Source organism: Ailuropoda melanoleuca, chromosome 17 (genome assembly GCF_002007445.2).
Source record: "Ailuropoda melanoleuca isolate Jingjing chromosome 17, ASM200744v2, whole genome shotgun sequence".
NCBI classification, from domain to species: Eukaryota; Metazoa; Chordata; class Mammalia; order Carnivora; family Ursidae; genus Ailuropoda; species Ailuropoda melanoleuca.
The window spans coordinates 36,540,292-36,553,312 of NC_048234.1; the positions used below are offsets into that span (position 1 = coordinate 36,540,292).

The 13,021-nt window shown below is 39.1% G+C and overlaps 1 protein-coding gene across 8 annotated transcripts; it reads right to left on the reverse strand.

The window, feature by feature from the left end:
• Window positions 1–738: 738 nt before the first annotated feature.
• Window positions 739–12,976, reverse strand: HNRNPK (heterogeneous nuclear ribonucleoprotein K). 8 transcript variants are annotated; one of them, XM_019794980.2, is made up of 17 exons: window positions 12,474–12,623; window positions 10,757–10,833; window positions 10,563–10,647; window positions 10,056–10,153; window positions 9,298–9,354; window positions 7,818–7,861; window positions 6,867–6,939; window positions 6,249–6,320; window positions 5,638–5,751; window positions 5,188–5,316; window positions 4,287–4,594; window positions 4,102–4,156; window positions 3,729–3,812; window positions 3,446–3,461; window positions 3,286–3,368; window positions 2,723–2,892; window positions 739–1,947 (listed from the first exon to the last, which is right to left on the reverse strand). In XM_019794980.2, exons 3-17 carry the CDS (start codon window positions 10,618–10,620, stop codon window positions 1,917–1,919), a joined length of 1,392 nt encoding a protein of 463 aa, XP_019650539.1. In that variant the 5' UTR covers window positions 10,621–10,647; window positions 10,757–10,833; window positions 12,474–12,623; the 3' UTR covers window positions 739–1,916. The 8 variants fall into 8 exon arrangements, with proteins under 8 accessions (XP_019650539.1, XP_002915066.1, XP_019650537.1 ...); XM_002915020.4 differs by having other exon boundaries at window positions 739–2,007; XM_019794978.2 differs by lacking the exon at window positions 12,474–12,623 and adding an exon at window positions 11,839–11,891 and having other exon boundaries at window positions 739–2,007.
• Between the last annotated feature and the right edge of the window lie 45 nt (window positions 12,977–13,021).

Genomic DNA, 13,021 nt, shown 5'->3' on the forward strand with positions numbered 1-13,021 from the left:
ACACCCACGGGGGATGCTTAAGTCCCACTCATGTGGCAATGCAGTCTTACTTCTCCTTTTGGGAAACTATACCACAGGTAGCATTCAACAGTTTTAAGTGACTTGTGACAATTTATTTCACTTATCAAGAGAACACTCAATTTCTCTCCCTAAACTAAAAGGGGAGTTTCACCAAAATCCTGCCTTTAAATGAGGCTTGCATGCATGTACTACTTATGTATGTTCCAGAAAAACTACCTACTTCATCTTCTATTACATGCAAGTCTTTTTCCTAAACTTAAAAAAAGCAGAATTGCATTAACTATTTTCCATACAATTGAGCTGTTCTCATGCTTTCTAGACAGCTGGAAGTTAACAAATTTTTGGAACTTATGAGCCAGGAACCATACTCTGCAGTTGTTACATGTATCAGTCATGATTTTCAAACATTAAACTAGAGCTATCTTAAAGATAACCTAAGGAACCTAAAACTTCTCATAGGTAATATGAAAATAAGTCTTATTAAAGAAATGGGTAATGACTCCAGCTCTTATCATGCTAGACCTCCCCCTTTAACAAAGGAAGAGCTTAATGACTGGGATTTTATATTTACCACCCCTACCAGATTGATAAATTCTAGAAACACACTTCACACGAAAAAAATGTAATTTAAGATTACTGTATTTCCTTACAAGAGGAACGTCTGACAAATTTTACAGGTAGTCAATCAACCCTTGTTCAAGTTGGGCACACATCAAATCTAGCATTATGGGAGTTTTATTTATTTGGAAGTGAACTTTTAACTATCAATACAAATGCCAAGATACTACACAAAACATCCACAGGAACTTTTTTCATCTTTTTTTTTTTTTGAATTGTTCACAAACATTTCCTACATAATCCAACATACAACAGAGAAATGGTACATCTTTTTCCTTCAATTTGCATACAATGGAAAAACAAGAATATATATATATTTTACAAAGTTTAACTAATAGACACTAGCAGGCCGACAGTTTGTCTATAGGTGAGAAATTATCTAATAAAAAATAATAAGAATTTATTTAGCATCAGTCACTTCCATAACCAAATATTATTCTGATTAATAAAACTTGCTGCCATTAGGCTTCTGGCATATCCTTATATCATTACTCAATTTGTAGTATTGCTCCCCACCTTGGCTCTCCTTCACAATTACTAACATAGAAAACTGTTGCAGAGTAGGGGCAAGCATTGCAAACAAAAAAAATCCCCAGCTTATTATAAGCATAAATGTATGTGATGGAATTTCTTTCCAAGCAATGGACTTTCAAATTATCAAGAAATCACCAGAATAGAATTTGCCAAGATATTATGCCTATGTCCAAGAAGAGATGCATTTATTTATATCCAATAGAGGAGCTGAAAATCAAACTTAGTGTTTAGTTTGGGGTGGGTTGGGGAATCCAGCCATTTGAAAAATGACTGTCTTAAAAAAAAAATGACCACCAAAAATAGGTTCACTAAATTTATTTTAAAAATCATAAAACGTTTCTTACAAAAGAGCATTACATTCTGCACACTGCCTCTGAATAGATGCCAGGGACAAATGGACTATTGTTACTTTTCCTCCCTGTCCCACCCCCCAAAATGTTACAGTGACCACAAAGCAAAGTGTTCACAATAATTACATGGGGGGAATTTTTTTCTTTTAAACCACCAATGAACAAAAATTAAAATTCACTCACTCTGCTGCTGTTTCAAAATTTCAATGTTAGTTTTTGCACGCCCTTCCCCCCCCCACCCTGTTTGTAAGAACTAAAACATTACATCTGGTGAACAGCAAAGATTTCACTACACCTCAAATGCAGAACACCTATGAAGCAGAGGAATGTTGGCTTTTTAAACAGAAGCAGATAAAAAAAAAAAGATGCAGGACTCCTTCAGTTCTTCACTAGTTAGAAAAACTTTCCAGAATACTGCTTCACACTATAAAAAAGAAAAAATATCTTGCATTAGAATCCTTCAACATCTGCATACTGCTTCACACTATAAAAGAAAAGAAAAAAAAGTACGAATTAGAATTTTTGTTCGTTACATCTTAATCAACATTAAGACAATTTCAATGCTAAATTAAAATGATAAACATGTCCATTACAATTAGAAGAATTAAAACATTAGCAATTACAAAATTAGAGCAATGTAAAATTCAAGAAAAATGATTAATAGTAAATCAGACATTAGTAGAGCAGAATTAGGAAAATGAAATTAAAAGTTGTTAATACTTGGTAGAAAGACAAAGAAATGCCAGTAAGGTGTGAAATGCTGCATTTTACAGCACCAATCATTTGTCCTGTAGAGGCATGGCCTGTGCCATATGGCAGACTGTGATTTGTTGTCGATTTAGTTATCTAAAAACAACAAAATCACTAGTCTTCCACACAGAACTAGACCAACATCCACTGAATCTTCTATATTTTCTACAGGCTCTGTATAATTTATAACAAGTGGTTTTGGCAGCAGTTTTCACCAGAGAAATGAGAAGTTTGCTTGGTTAAGGCTTCTTCCAGCAAGATTAGTATTGAATGTCTTCGTTTTTAGTAAGAAAGCAGAAGAAAATTAAAGCAAAGCTATTAGGTTGTTTAGAAGTTAGGTCCCCAAAAGGTTGAGACACCATGGCTTCTAAAAGAAAAATCAATTGAGAAGGAAAGCTTTTTAAAGTTTTAGTATGGGTATGCTAACATAAAGCTAAACTCAAACTGACCTGTTCTGCAGCAAATACTGTGCATTCTGTATCTGGTCCTGTGTTCCTGTAATGGTAATGATCCGATCTTCAGACCCTTCTAGAGGCTCATCAATTTTGATCGAAGCTCCTGACTCATGACGGATTTGTTTAATCCGCTGACCACCTTTGCCAATAATAGATCCAGCCAACTGAAAAAAATTTTTAAAACAAGTGTTTATGATATACTTTAATTAACCATATTACCAGTATTTTCAATGAATGTCGAGTGTTAACACTGCACAGTTCATTCTTGGATTAGTTATTTAAAGACCTCTAAACCTGTCAAGGTTTGAACTAAAATGTTTACACGGGAGATCAACATTTCCTTTAATAAACAAATCAAGGGCTCAAAACCGTCTGCTTTTAAAAACAGTACAAGACTCAAACCAGAGAGACACCTCGCTGAAGTCTGTAAAACAAAATTTAACCCTAAGATTCAGTACTTAATGACCTTTTATTAAAAATCAGGGAATTTAAAGAAAATGATTCATTAAATGCTCCTTGTTACATTACAAAAACATAAAAATTTAAAGAATACTTACATCTTTGGGAATAGTTACTTGTGTAGTAATAATAGGTCCACCAAGATCACCATATGAGCCACGACCCCCTGCATAGGAATAATCTGATTTAAATAATGAGCATTAAGTTCATTTAGAAAGCATGAAATAATGTTTTGATTTCACAAAGGAAAAAACTTACCATATCCGGAGCCACCCTAAAAATGGAAAGAAAAAATAAAAAATTACTTTGCCTTCAGAACTATTCTTCGGGTATTTTAATATTCCTAAAATCTTAGTTTAGGAAACTAAAGTCCTCCCGTATTTTCCCTAGTATGTTTCAGAAGACAATCCTTGGGGGAAAGGAAACCCTTCAGGTACATAGCACAGAAGCAAAAACATTACAAGAAGGGAAGTAAAACACTTACTGGCAAACAGAAAAACATTTTAAATTATTACTGATACAAACATCCATGATACTCAACCTGTGGTTCATAAGCCATCTGCCACTCTGATGGGCTCCATGTATCTATTGCAGAGTCCCAAGTTTCATCAGCGCTGAAACCAACCTGTGTCAGACATAGAACTATTAACCTAGAGCTACCATTTTTATATGCCCTATTTCTAATTTGTGTCACTAAAATATGTATTATTGGCAGCGCATATTCTCCAGAAACAAAAATAGCTAAATAAAGTCTTGATATTCCAGGAAACAACCAAAATGATTTAACTACTCATCTAAGAAGTCCATTTGTGAAGCAAGGTTTCTTATTGATCATCTTCAACAAAATGTCAACTATGTGACTTTAAGACTCCTAGAAGCTCTCATATTTATGTTGATAAATGAAGAGTTCTTACCATGCCATCGTAGCGGTCTCCAGGTCTTCCTCTTCTGTCATAGGCCATTAGATCTCTGCAAGCACAGTACTTGTTGTAATCTTAGTCTGCTTACATGTCACACACACCAAATAAAAATCTACCCCTATCTGCCCATAAAATGAAGCCTCTTACAGATTAGCAATGTGTGGATGGAAGAAACTTACCCTCCTCTAGGTGGTGGTGGTGGAGGAAGAGGAAGATTCCGAGCTCTGCTACCACCCCGGCCACCTCGTCCGGGAGGAGGTGGAGGAGGTCCCCGACGAGGGCTCATATCGTCATAATCTCTTCTAGATGGAGGCATAGGACGTCCACCCCGACCTGGAGGCATTCTGTCAAAACCACCTCTTCCCCGCATGGGAAATCCCACAGGGCGTCCACGGCGGTCATCAAACATCATTGTAAAACCACCATAATCGTAGGTTTCATCGTAAAAATTGGGATCATAAGGCTGTGCACGTCCTTTGATTGGAGACTAAAACAAAAATAGAGCAATGTTACAGACTGAAGAAAAAGCCTTGTTTCATACCAAATATTAACAAGCCAAACGTTTCAAATCCTTTATTTCTCCTGGGAGGTACTGGTGACAGGGAAAGGAATGCAGGCAAAGATTAATAGTAGGAAGGAAAGAATTTTAAAAAAACCACAGTATTTCGGGTGAGTCCTAAACAAAGTTTTAATAGCCTGCTTTTATTGTTCCCTTGAGAGACGACAAACCGTGTTCATACATTTCACAATGGGGTCTGTAAAGAACAAAGTAACCATCTCAAGGACTGAGGGAATCAGTCTTAGGTAAGCCCGTAACTCACACTGAAGCACATCAGTTGGGAAGCTGTGCAATGGTGGTACTATAGAAAACTACAGAAACTTCATTTTTGAAGGATCAAAGGCTACTAAAAAATCCTCAATGATCAAATGGCCACTCTCCCAAAGAATTTTTCAATTGAAGTGACAGTTAACAAATTCACTAAATAGTAAGAACAAAAACAATTTGTCTTAACATTGTGAAACTACGTAGGAATAAAACGTTTCACAAAATTAAATGTAAATAAAATATTCTGAAAGTACCTCTGATATAAGATCGAGGATGATCTTGATGCACTCTACAACCCTATCAGGTTTTCCTCCAATAAGAACGACTCTGTCAGTGGAATGAGGACAGCATTCCTGGAAAAGCTTGATTGTTGTCTGTGTGTTCTGTGGTTAAGTTTACAAAAAAGGGAAAGCGTTAAATCAGAAAGAGAAAAAAATGTGGTTTCCTGGGTTCAGAAAAATTTACATTCACATTCAGGAACACCCCCCACCAATATAAAAACCCTGTTAGTAACTTTGCCATGGTATTGGCGGAAGAACTTGTCCTAGCATGTCCAGGCCTTTCTGCTGTATTTTAAAAGTGAACTAGATAGATAAACACAGAAGTGATAAGGAATTTTAGGGAGAGAACTCAAAAGGGGGAAGGAGAGAAGCCCACTGACCCAGCCCTATTCCCTAGTAATATAGCAAGAAAACTGCTTTTACCTCTCGAAGTTCTTTGATTTTAGCACCTTTGACCCCAATAATTCCTCCTGCCAGACTCTGATGAATCAACAGTCTCAACTCGCAGTCAAAGTCACTTCCTTTATAGTGTTGGTACTGCAGAGGGAGAATTATAAGATTTTAGTCCCAGATCAGGGAATCCCAATACACACTTATCTGCTATAAGCATGACAATATACTGTTGCAGTGAGCAACCTGAATTTATATTTCAATAACTTTACCAGTTATGTGCTTATTATCCTCAATAGCCAGGCCCAAAAAGGACATTCTGCACCACCTTAAAAAACTATTTTATTTTCAGGTCCTGCAACACCATACCCACACTGCAGCCATTTAGCATGTCGCTGTTACCACAAAATTATTATTAACATTCAAATAACACCATAATAAAAATGACTGCAAAGCACTTTGCAAATGTAGTTAATTCCCACTGCAGCATGGAGCAGGGTCAACAGTGAGTTGTAAGACCATTCACTTATCATGTTTTTAAGCCTTTTCTATAGAGACGGGAAAAGTACGCTATGTTAAAAATAAAATTGATCCTATGGGCCAGGCTCCATACTTCAGTGGGGTTCAATGGCACTATGACATACATTTAAGCATTCCACAGCATCAGATTCGAGCGGGAGCTGGCTGGTTGCAGTGGGTGATGGCAACTGCAGGCCCTGAAAGTAGAAAAATAAGAGTAATAGGTTAAGTGTCTAGTGTGATCAGGCTATTGTCGCATATATTGGTAAAGCTACTACGACATATTTCATATCTATACCATTAAATGAAAAATTGCTTATCTACTCTTAAGAATCAGTGTAACCTTTTCCTATATACCCAGTAAATACATGATTACACAGAATTAAAAAAAACCTTGAACTAAATCATAGTTCTTTCCAACAGTCCCACAATCAATATTCTAATTTAAAAAATACCTCCCCTGTAACCACAGCCCATAAAATACATGCTAAACCCATGTGCATGACCACAGGTAGTTCATATTTACTCTGGAGTGGCCAGACATTCAAAAAAACTTTTTCAGATTACATTTTAAAACAAACAATGTAGACTAGTAACTGTGCAATTATGTAGTATATGATGTTACTGCTACTAACTGTTATAGCCACTGTCTCTCCCCTGCCCCCATTAAGCCCCAATAAAACACTTCAACAATTCCCCCTCAATTGCCAAATACATTAAAAACAACAAAAAAAAGAGCCTACCTCTTCCAAGGTAGGGATGATTTTCTTCAGAATTTCTCCAATTGTTTCAATATCAGCACTGATACTCAATATGCTGTCAAACATCACAAATACCAGATAGTACAAAAAAGGTGGAAAAGAAAAATGAGTTTTGTGTTCATCACCAGTAGTCATACAAACTTTTACAGAGAAGTAACATACAATTATTTAATCTCCCCATTTAAAGTAGCCTATTTATAGATTTTTCACATGCATTTTGTTTTATGCCCAATACAGACATGATAACAATATTAGGAGACTTGCAGAGAGACAGAGAGAATGGGCTCTTGGAAGGGCTCAGATTAAGTGGGCAATAAATTGACCAGAACTGAAGCAGAGTTGAATATTTATGTTCCCCGCCACCACTAAGTTAATTAAGGATACCCTCGCTGTTACATTGGTAAAACTGGCACACCTTCTCTTAGGCAAAAGTGGGGGAATATGCAAGTGGTGAACATTATATTTGGAGTAAGGTTATGGATACCAGTTAGAAATTAGATCACTAATGGGCTCTGCAAGAAAACAAATACAAATGCAAGACAAAACAAAGACAACACAAATGAGAAGTGAAGGAAAGTGAACCAGAGTTAGCATTTCATCAGAAAAAATTATGAACAGGCAATGTTGGGAAGCAAGGTGGGCCACAAAGACAGAGCGAGAGACTATTTTGGTAACAATTTGATTTACAATGCAGCAAATATGCAACACTTGAAGCTGTGCTCCTTCCATCGAAATAAAATTAGTGGATCGTTTGGGTGGGCAACTCACGGTAAAAGTTCAGTGACAAAAAGACTTAATGGGGAAAATAAGACAGAAACTTGAAAAACAATACACCGTCTAAAGGGGATACTATTTAATTATATAAAAGGCAGGTAATAAAATACATTTCTCTCTTTCTAATCAGGCAGTGAGGCATAAACTGTTGGGACATACCGCTCGGGGCCACTGCTGTCTGGGACTGAAACACTGGCATTGTACTGCATTGGTCATTGGCGTTCGTGGATGTTGGCATTGGGCATGGGCATTCAATCAGAAGTTGTCAAGTATGGTACCCGTTTGGCAACGAGCACATTTTTGGGCATAGCCAACCAGGGTTTTCACATGGGCGTTCAGGGGCGGATGGGCCAACGTCATGGTGGGCAACGCAGGGGTAAGTCGATCCAGTACATGGGCAACGGAGATATATGGCCAAAAAAACAAGGAGAGGGAAAAGGGGGAAAAGCAATAAATTTTAATTTAATACAAACTATACTCAATACTCTCAATTAATGAAACAAGCTTAAGTTGTTCTGAAGACTAACACAATAATGGACTTCTCTATATCTGACTGTGGCTTAACATTTAAGGACCTTAAATGATGGTACTAGCTATTTTTTTTTTTTAAAACAAACGATGTTTCAGTAGCAGGCTGGCTCATGAGGGTAGACACAAAACCTGTCATGACTCAGTTTACTGCAGTTCTTGAGGAAATGGGGAAATTAATAACCCAGATAATTATATAGAACATCTGGATTAAGAGGAGAGAGGTTTATAAAAGACAAAACAAAAATTCCCACACCACCAAAAACCCTAACTCTTAAAAGACCAGTTTGGTTTCCTGGAGGTTTAAAACGCATTCCTAGATCCTAGCAGGCAAGTAAAATTTAAAACAAAATTTCAAGTTCAGTTTACAAGAGGAACATACAAAGATCTGCGACCAAGAGAGAAATGAAATACTATCAAATAAGTATTCAACACAAAGTTATTTGCCTCAACTATAGCAAGGAAAACATTAAAAGAGTGTGTACACTACGAGAAAAAAATTTAGGAATTTTGGTGTAGCCAAGTCCTAGAAATATGCTCACTTCGGTGATAGCAACATTTAATGTGTCTAATCACAAGAGTCAACCCACTATAAAATATGAAGACTCAAACAATCATTGGCACTGACAAATGGTTTCCCAAGTATTAAGTGTCTACTCTATTCTTTACCCATATTTAAATCATGCAACCTCAACATTAATCTGTGCTCCATGTGCAAGCTGTTAAACAGATGGACGATTAAAAAAGGAAATAAAAATTTGAGTTTAATCAGCCACCTGCAATGGTTTTGAAATACTGTAATTGATTCACACACAGTAAATGGTGCAATTAAGGGTTTTTACACTGTTATTTTCTAATTAAAATGTTATCTTGAAGTGAATAATTTGGTGGAAAGTTATCAGAAAGTGAAGAGGTTTAATACAGACCCTCCCCTCCCCAAACTCAATCTGGGCTTTGTTAAATCAGGAATGGCAAACCTTGAAATCATCTATGTAATCAATTACAAATGGCTTGTATCTAGGCTATTAAATGATTTCTATGATGCAAAATCTTTCTACACACACATAAACTGAAGCTGCTCGTGTAGTAGTTTAAACTCTTTAATACTTACGTCTGTACGGAGAGCCTTAATATTCTTGCCTCCTTTTCCAATCACTGCCCCAGCATTCTGGAGGAGATAAAAAGATAAGAAGCTTACTTTCCCTCCTCCTTATGTCAATGTCTTCCTATGCTCTTAAACTGTAGCAAAAAAAAAAAAACAAAACAAAACAAAAAAAAAACAAACCCCAAAACGAGAAACCTCTCTTTTTATTTTTAGTCATAGAGTTGAAAATCTATCAAAGATAACAAACTCAAAATGATCAGGTTAAAAAAAACAAACAATCACAAGTGGTCTGTGCTTTGGGGACTAAACATCCAAACAGCTTTGGAATATTCAGCATGCCAAAAAGTACATGGAGCATTAAAGTCAAGCACTGATTAATTTTACAATTTCCTTCTGAGAGACAATTTAAACATATCAGGGACCTTCATCTTGTGACATGCAGTAATATCAATCAAGTTAAGCAGCCAACTAGGATGTTTTCCCCACAATGCAATCAAGGTATAAACTTTAATCCATCAATGCTTTAAGCATCACCTACACCCTTTCTGCTACTTTGACCTGTAATGACTCACTAAATTAAGTGCTTTTGTTTTGTTATCAAAATAACGTGGTCTACAAATGTGTTTAGAAAAAGCCACACACATCTTTTATATTCTTCAATCTGTAGGGCTTAGAATGCTTCCCGGAGGGCCAAACCAGAACTTATTTTTAATTTCTACTTTAGCTAAAATCCACTTTCAAATTTTCAAGAATAAAATTTATACCTTGCTCTGAAGCAAAATGCGTAATTCAACCATCTCATCAGTGTTTCTAGATCTTTTAAAAGCTTGTTCCTCTTCCATATCTTCCGCAGGACGTTTACCTAGAAATTAACAGTTCAGATTTCAAAGAAAGCACCAGTTATCAACAAGAAAAAGCACCTTTAATTAAATCACATTTTAGTTTCAACCCACAGGTCAGAGAAAGCAGCTCCACTGTTTGGAGATTTGTTGCTAATTCAGTCAAAGCACATTCCCTTCCAATAATACTTTCTAAACACAAAACAATATGACAAAATACTTCAAAGGACTTAAGTTACAAAATGCAAAGAAAAGGTATTTTTATTGTCTCTATCTTAAGTTGAGAGTCACCAATGTTAAGTGACAGGTACATCTAGTTAATAAATAAAAGAGGAGAGAAAACTAACAGGGATGTCAGGCCAAACAGTTCTAAATAATGAAACTAAGAGAATGGAAAATCCAAAAATTGTTAAAATTAAAATGTCTTCTCACCAAATTCACCATTGGTTTCGGTGTTGGGGAAGGTTTCCTCTGGCTGTTCAGTTTCCATTTTCTTGTATCAAATGGACGCACCAATCTGTTAAAAGATAAAGAAACTAGTACATTTGGTTTACTGGAAAGGAAGCTTTGTGTCTCGCTAAATAATAAAAAAAAGGCAAAGAAATGACTCTGCTTCTAGAACGTACCAGGTATTATATATCCTTGCAGAGCAGAACTGAAGTGTTCTGGGCGGGACCAACTGACACCCTAGTGCTGCAGTAGCCTATAAAAACCAACATAAATCAGTTTTGCTTTTTGGTTGCTTATTACTAAATACTAATGAACAGTGATTTGAATACAAACTGAACAGCTCTTTCTAAAATTGGGTCTTACACTCTCAAATGACTGCCTTAGGAAAAACCAAAAACCAAAGGACCCTATCTGATTTTTTGCAAAAAAGAAAATCACACAATTTTTAGCCACTGGACGGAGTCCGACCGGGATTAACTGATTGTTTTAGACAACAGAGAAGACCAAACAACTGTAAGACACATACATAAGCCCAAAAGCCTTCAATTTTGTCCCTAGAGGTACATATTTATAGATGTACAAATTAGTTATACTGGATTTTATAAAATTGCGTGTGGGGGTTTTTCCCATTGGTGACTTGAAATACCACTCTCTGAAATCTCTTAAGTTTGCAAATATGAAGGCAAATTCAAGCTATATCCAACAATCACGTCAACGTACTGAAGATTAAATCTTAAAACCTTATTCAGAAGCAGACTCCAACTGCCAATAACCGACTATTCTAACAGAGCTAATGAAGCCCTAAAACGCTAATACTACCACTACAAAAACATTGTTAGGTTAAAAGTCTATAATCTAATAATTATACCTTTAACGCCAAAGTGATGGGACTGCAAAGAGCCTTTCACCAGCCCTCACAGAACTGGCAGAAAGAGGAGACAAGTGGCCCCTGGTAGGTAGAAGACGGATAGCTAGACAGCCCAGAGCTACATTTATGGCTCCCGTTCTTCCGTAACGTTTGTCGATAAACCTCTTTTAACGACTTAACTGAAACGCTATCCTCACCGCCCATCACCCAGCTAAATAGTGAGGTATGACAGATTTAGATAAAGGAACTTAAAGACATCGGGCTCTACTTGTAAATAAAACGTTGCCGCGGTTCATCGTTCAGTCCTTTAGTCACCACTCCTCAAATCGCTAACATGGGAACGACCAGAAGAACGCAAACATGTCCCCCCACCCCAGCTCCGCACAGTACCGGGGATCAGCGACACCCGAGTAACAGGAGTTGAAAAAGCCGAAGGAGAGAGCAGAAGCGCCGCGCCGCTCCTCACCCGGACCCGACAGGAAATGGCGGCCCGCGTAATGGCGACTACGTGCTACTAGGCGGAGCCGAGCGCGGACCCCCTCCCCCACCCACCACGCGGTCCCGAGATCTCATCCCCCGCACCCTCCCCCCACCGCGGGAGAGACAAAGCAACGGAGGCAGCCTCGACCATTCCACCTCCCCCGCTCCAGCTCCAAGCCCGGGCCGAGAGGGCTCAAGTGCGGCGGAACCCACACAAAGAGCGCAGCGCCGTTCTCCACTGCCCTCGGGTCCCGCCCGCAGGCCGCTTCTCCTTCCTACACGAAGTGTCTAGTTCTGAAAACTACAAAACTACAGACCATTCTACAGGCACATGCCTCGCAATTACCCGAAGCCTGTAGCACCACAACGCTGACTGCGGATATACGCTCAGGGAAATGGCGGAGGTGGGGGGAGGGGAAACCGGGCAACGTTCCCTCTCTGAGAATCGGCCAACCACCAAGCAGCCCCCAAACACCTCCCTCAAGCGGCAATCTTGGTCTCTGACCCTCGCCCCCACGCGCCGTTCGTCCAGCCCCGCTCCTCACCGCGCGAGGCCGCCGTCCCTGTGCCGCCGCGCCGCCTCAGCCGGTCACAGCTAGACAGAGAACGAGCGCAGGCCCCCGCCGCCGGCCCCCGCCTCCCCGCGCTCTCCTACCCCGCCGCCGAGCCCAATTGGTTGCCCGGGGTTTAGCGGTGGCGCGAGGGCAAAGCGATTGGCCCAAGGCCGCGTCAATCAAAGCGCCGAAGGAGGCGACGCCACGCCTCGCGCCGGCGCCTCCCTTCAGATTGTGAGGCCGCTAAGGGCCCGAGAAAAGCCAGGCTTGAAAGAAGTCAACGCAGCCTTTAGGGAGGCCAAACCCATGCCTGAATCTGTAATACCCTAGCGCCGAAAACCCCAATTACCTATAGGCCGCAAGAAAACGGGACGTAGGCAAGACGTCGAGGTTGCAGCAGCAGAGAAACAGAGGGTAATGGCGTCTGCAGTGCTTTCGCCTGGAGCGCCCTCCTCCTTTCTCGTTCGCGCACTCACTAGCGGCAGAGGGGAGGGAGGGGGAAAACTTCTCGCGAGAACTGAAGGCTACCCTGTTCACGC

Bases quoted from the DNA above. Each gene is read 5' to 3' on its own strand.
- HNRNPK (XM_002915020.4), bottom strand. From the start codon at position 10,620: ATGGAAACTGAACAGCCAGAGGAAACCTTCCCCAACACCGAAACCAAT. The intron at 4,595-5,187 runs GTACTTTCAGAA...TTTTTGTTTTAG, and splicing joins TCCTCGATCTTATATCAGAG to TCTCCAATCAAAGGACGTGC. The intron at 2,008-2,722 runs GTCAGTTTGAGT...TTTCTTTTATAG, and splicing joins CAGTATTTGCTGCAGAACAG to TGTGAAGCAGTATGCAGATG.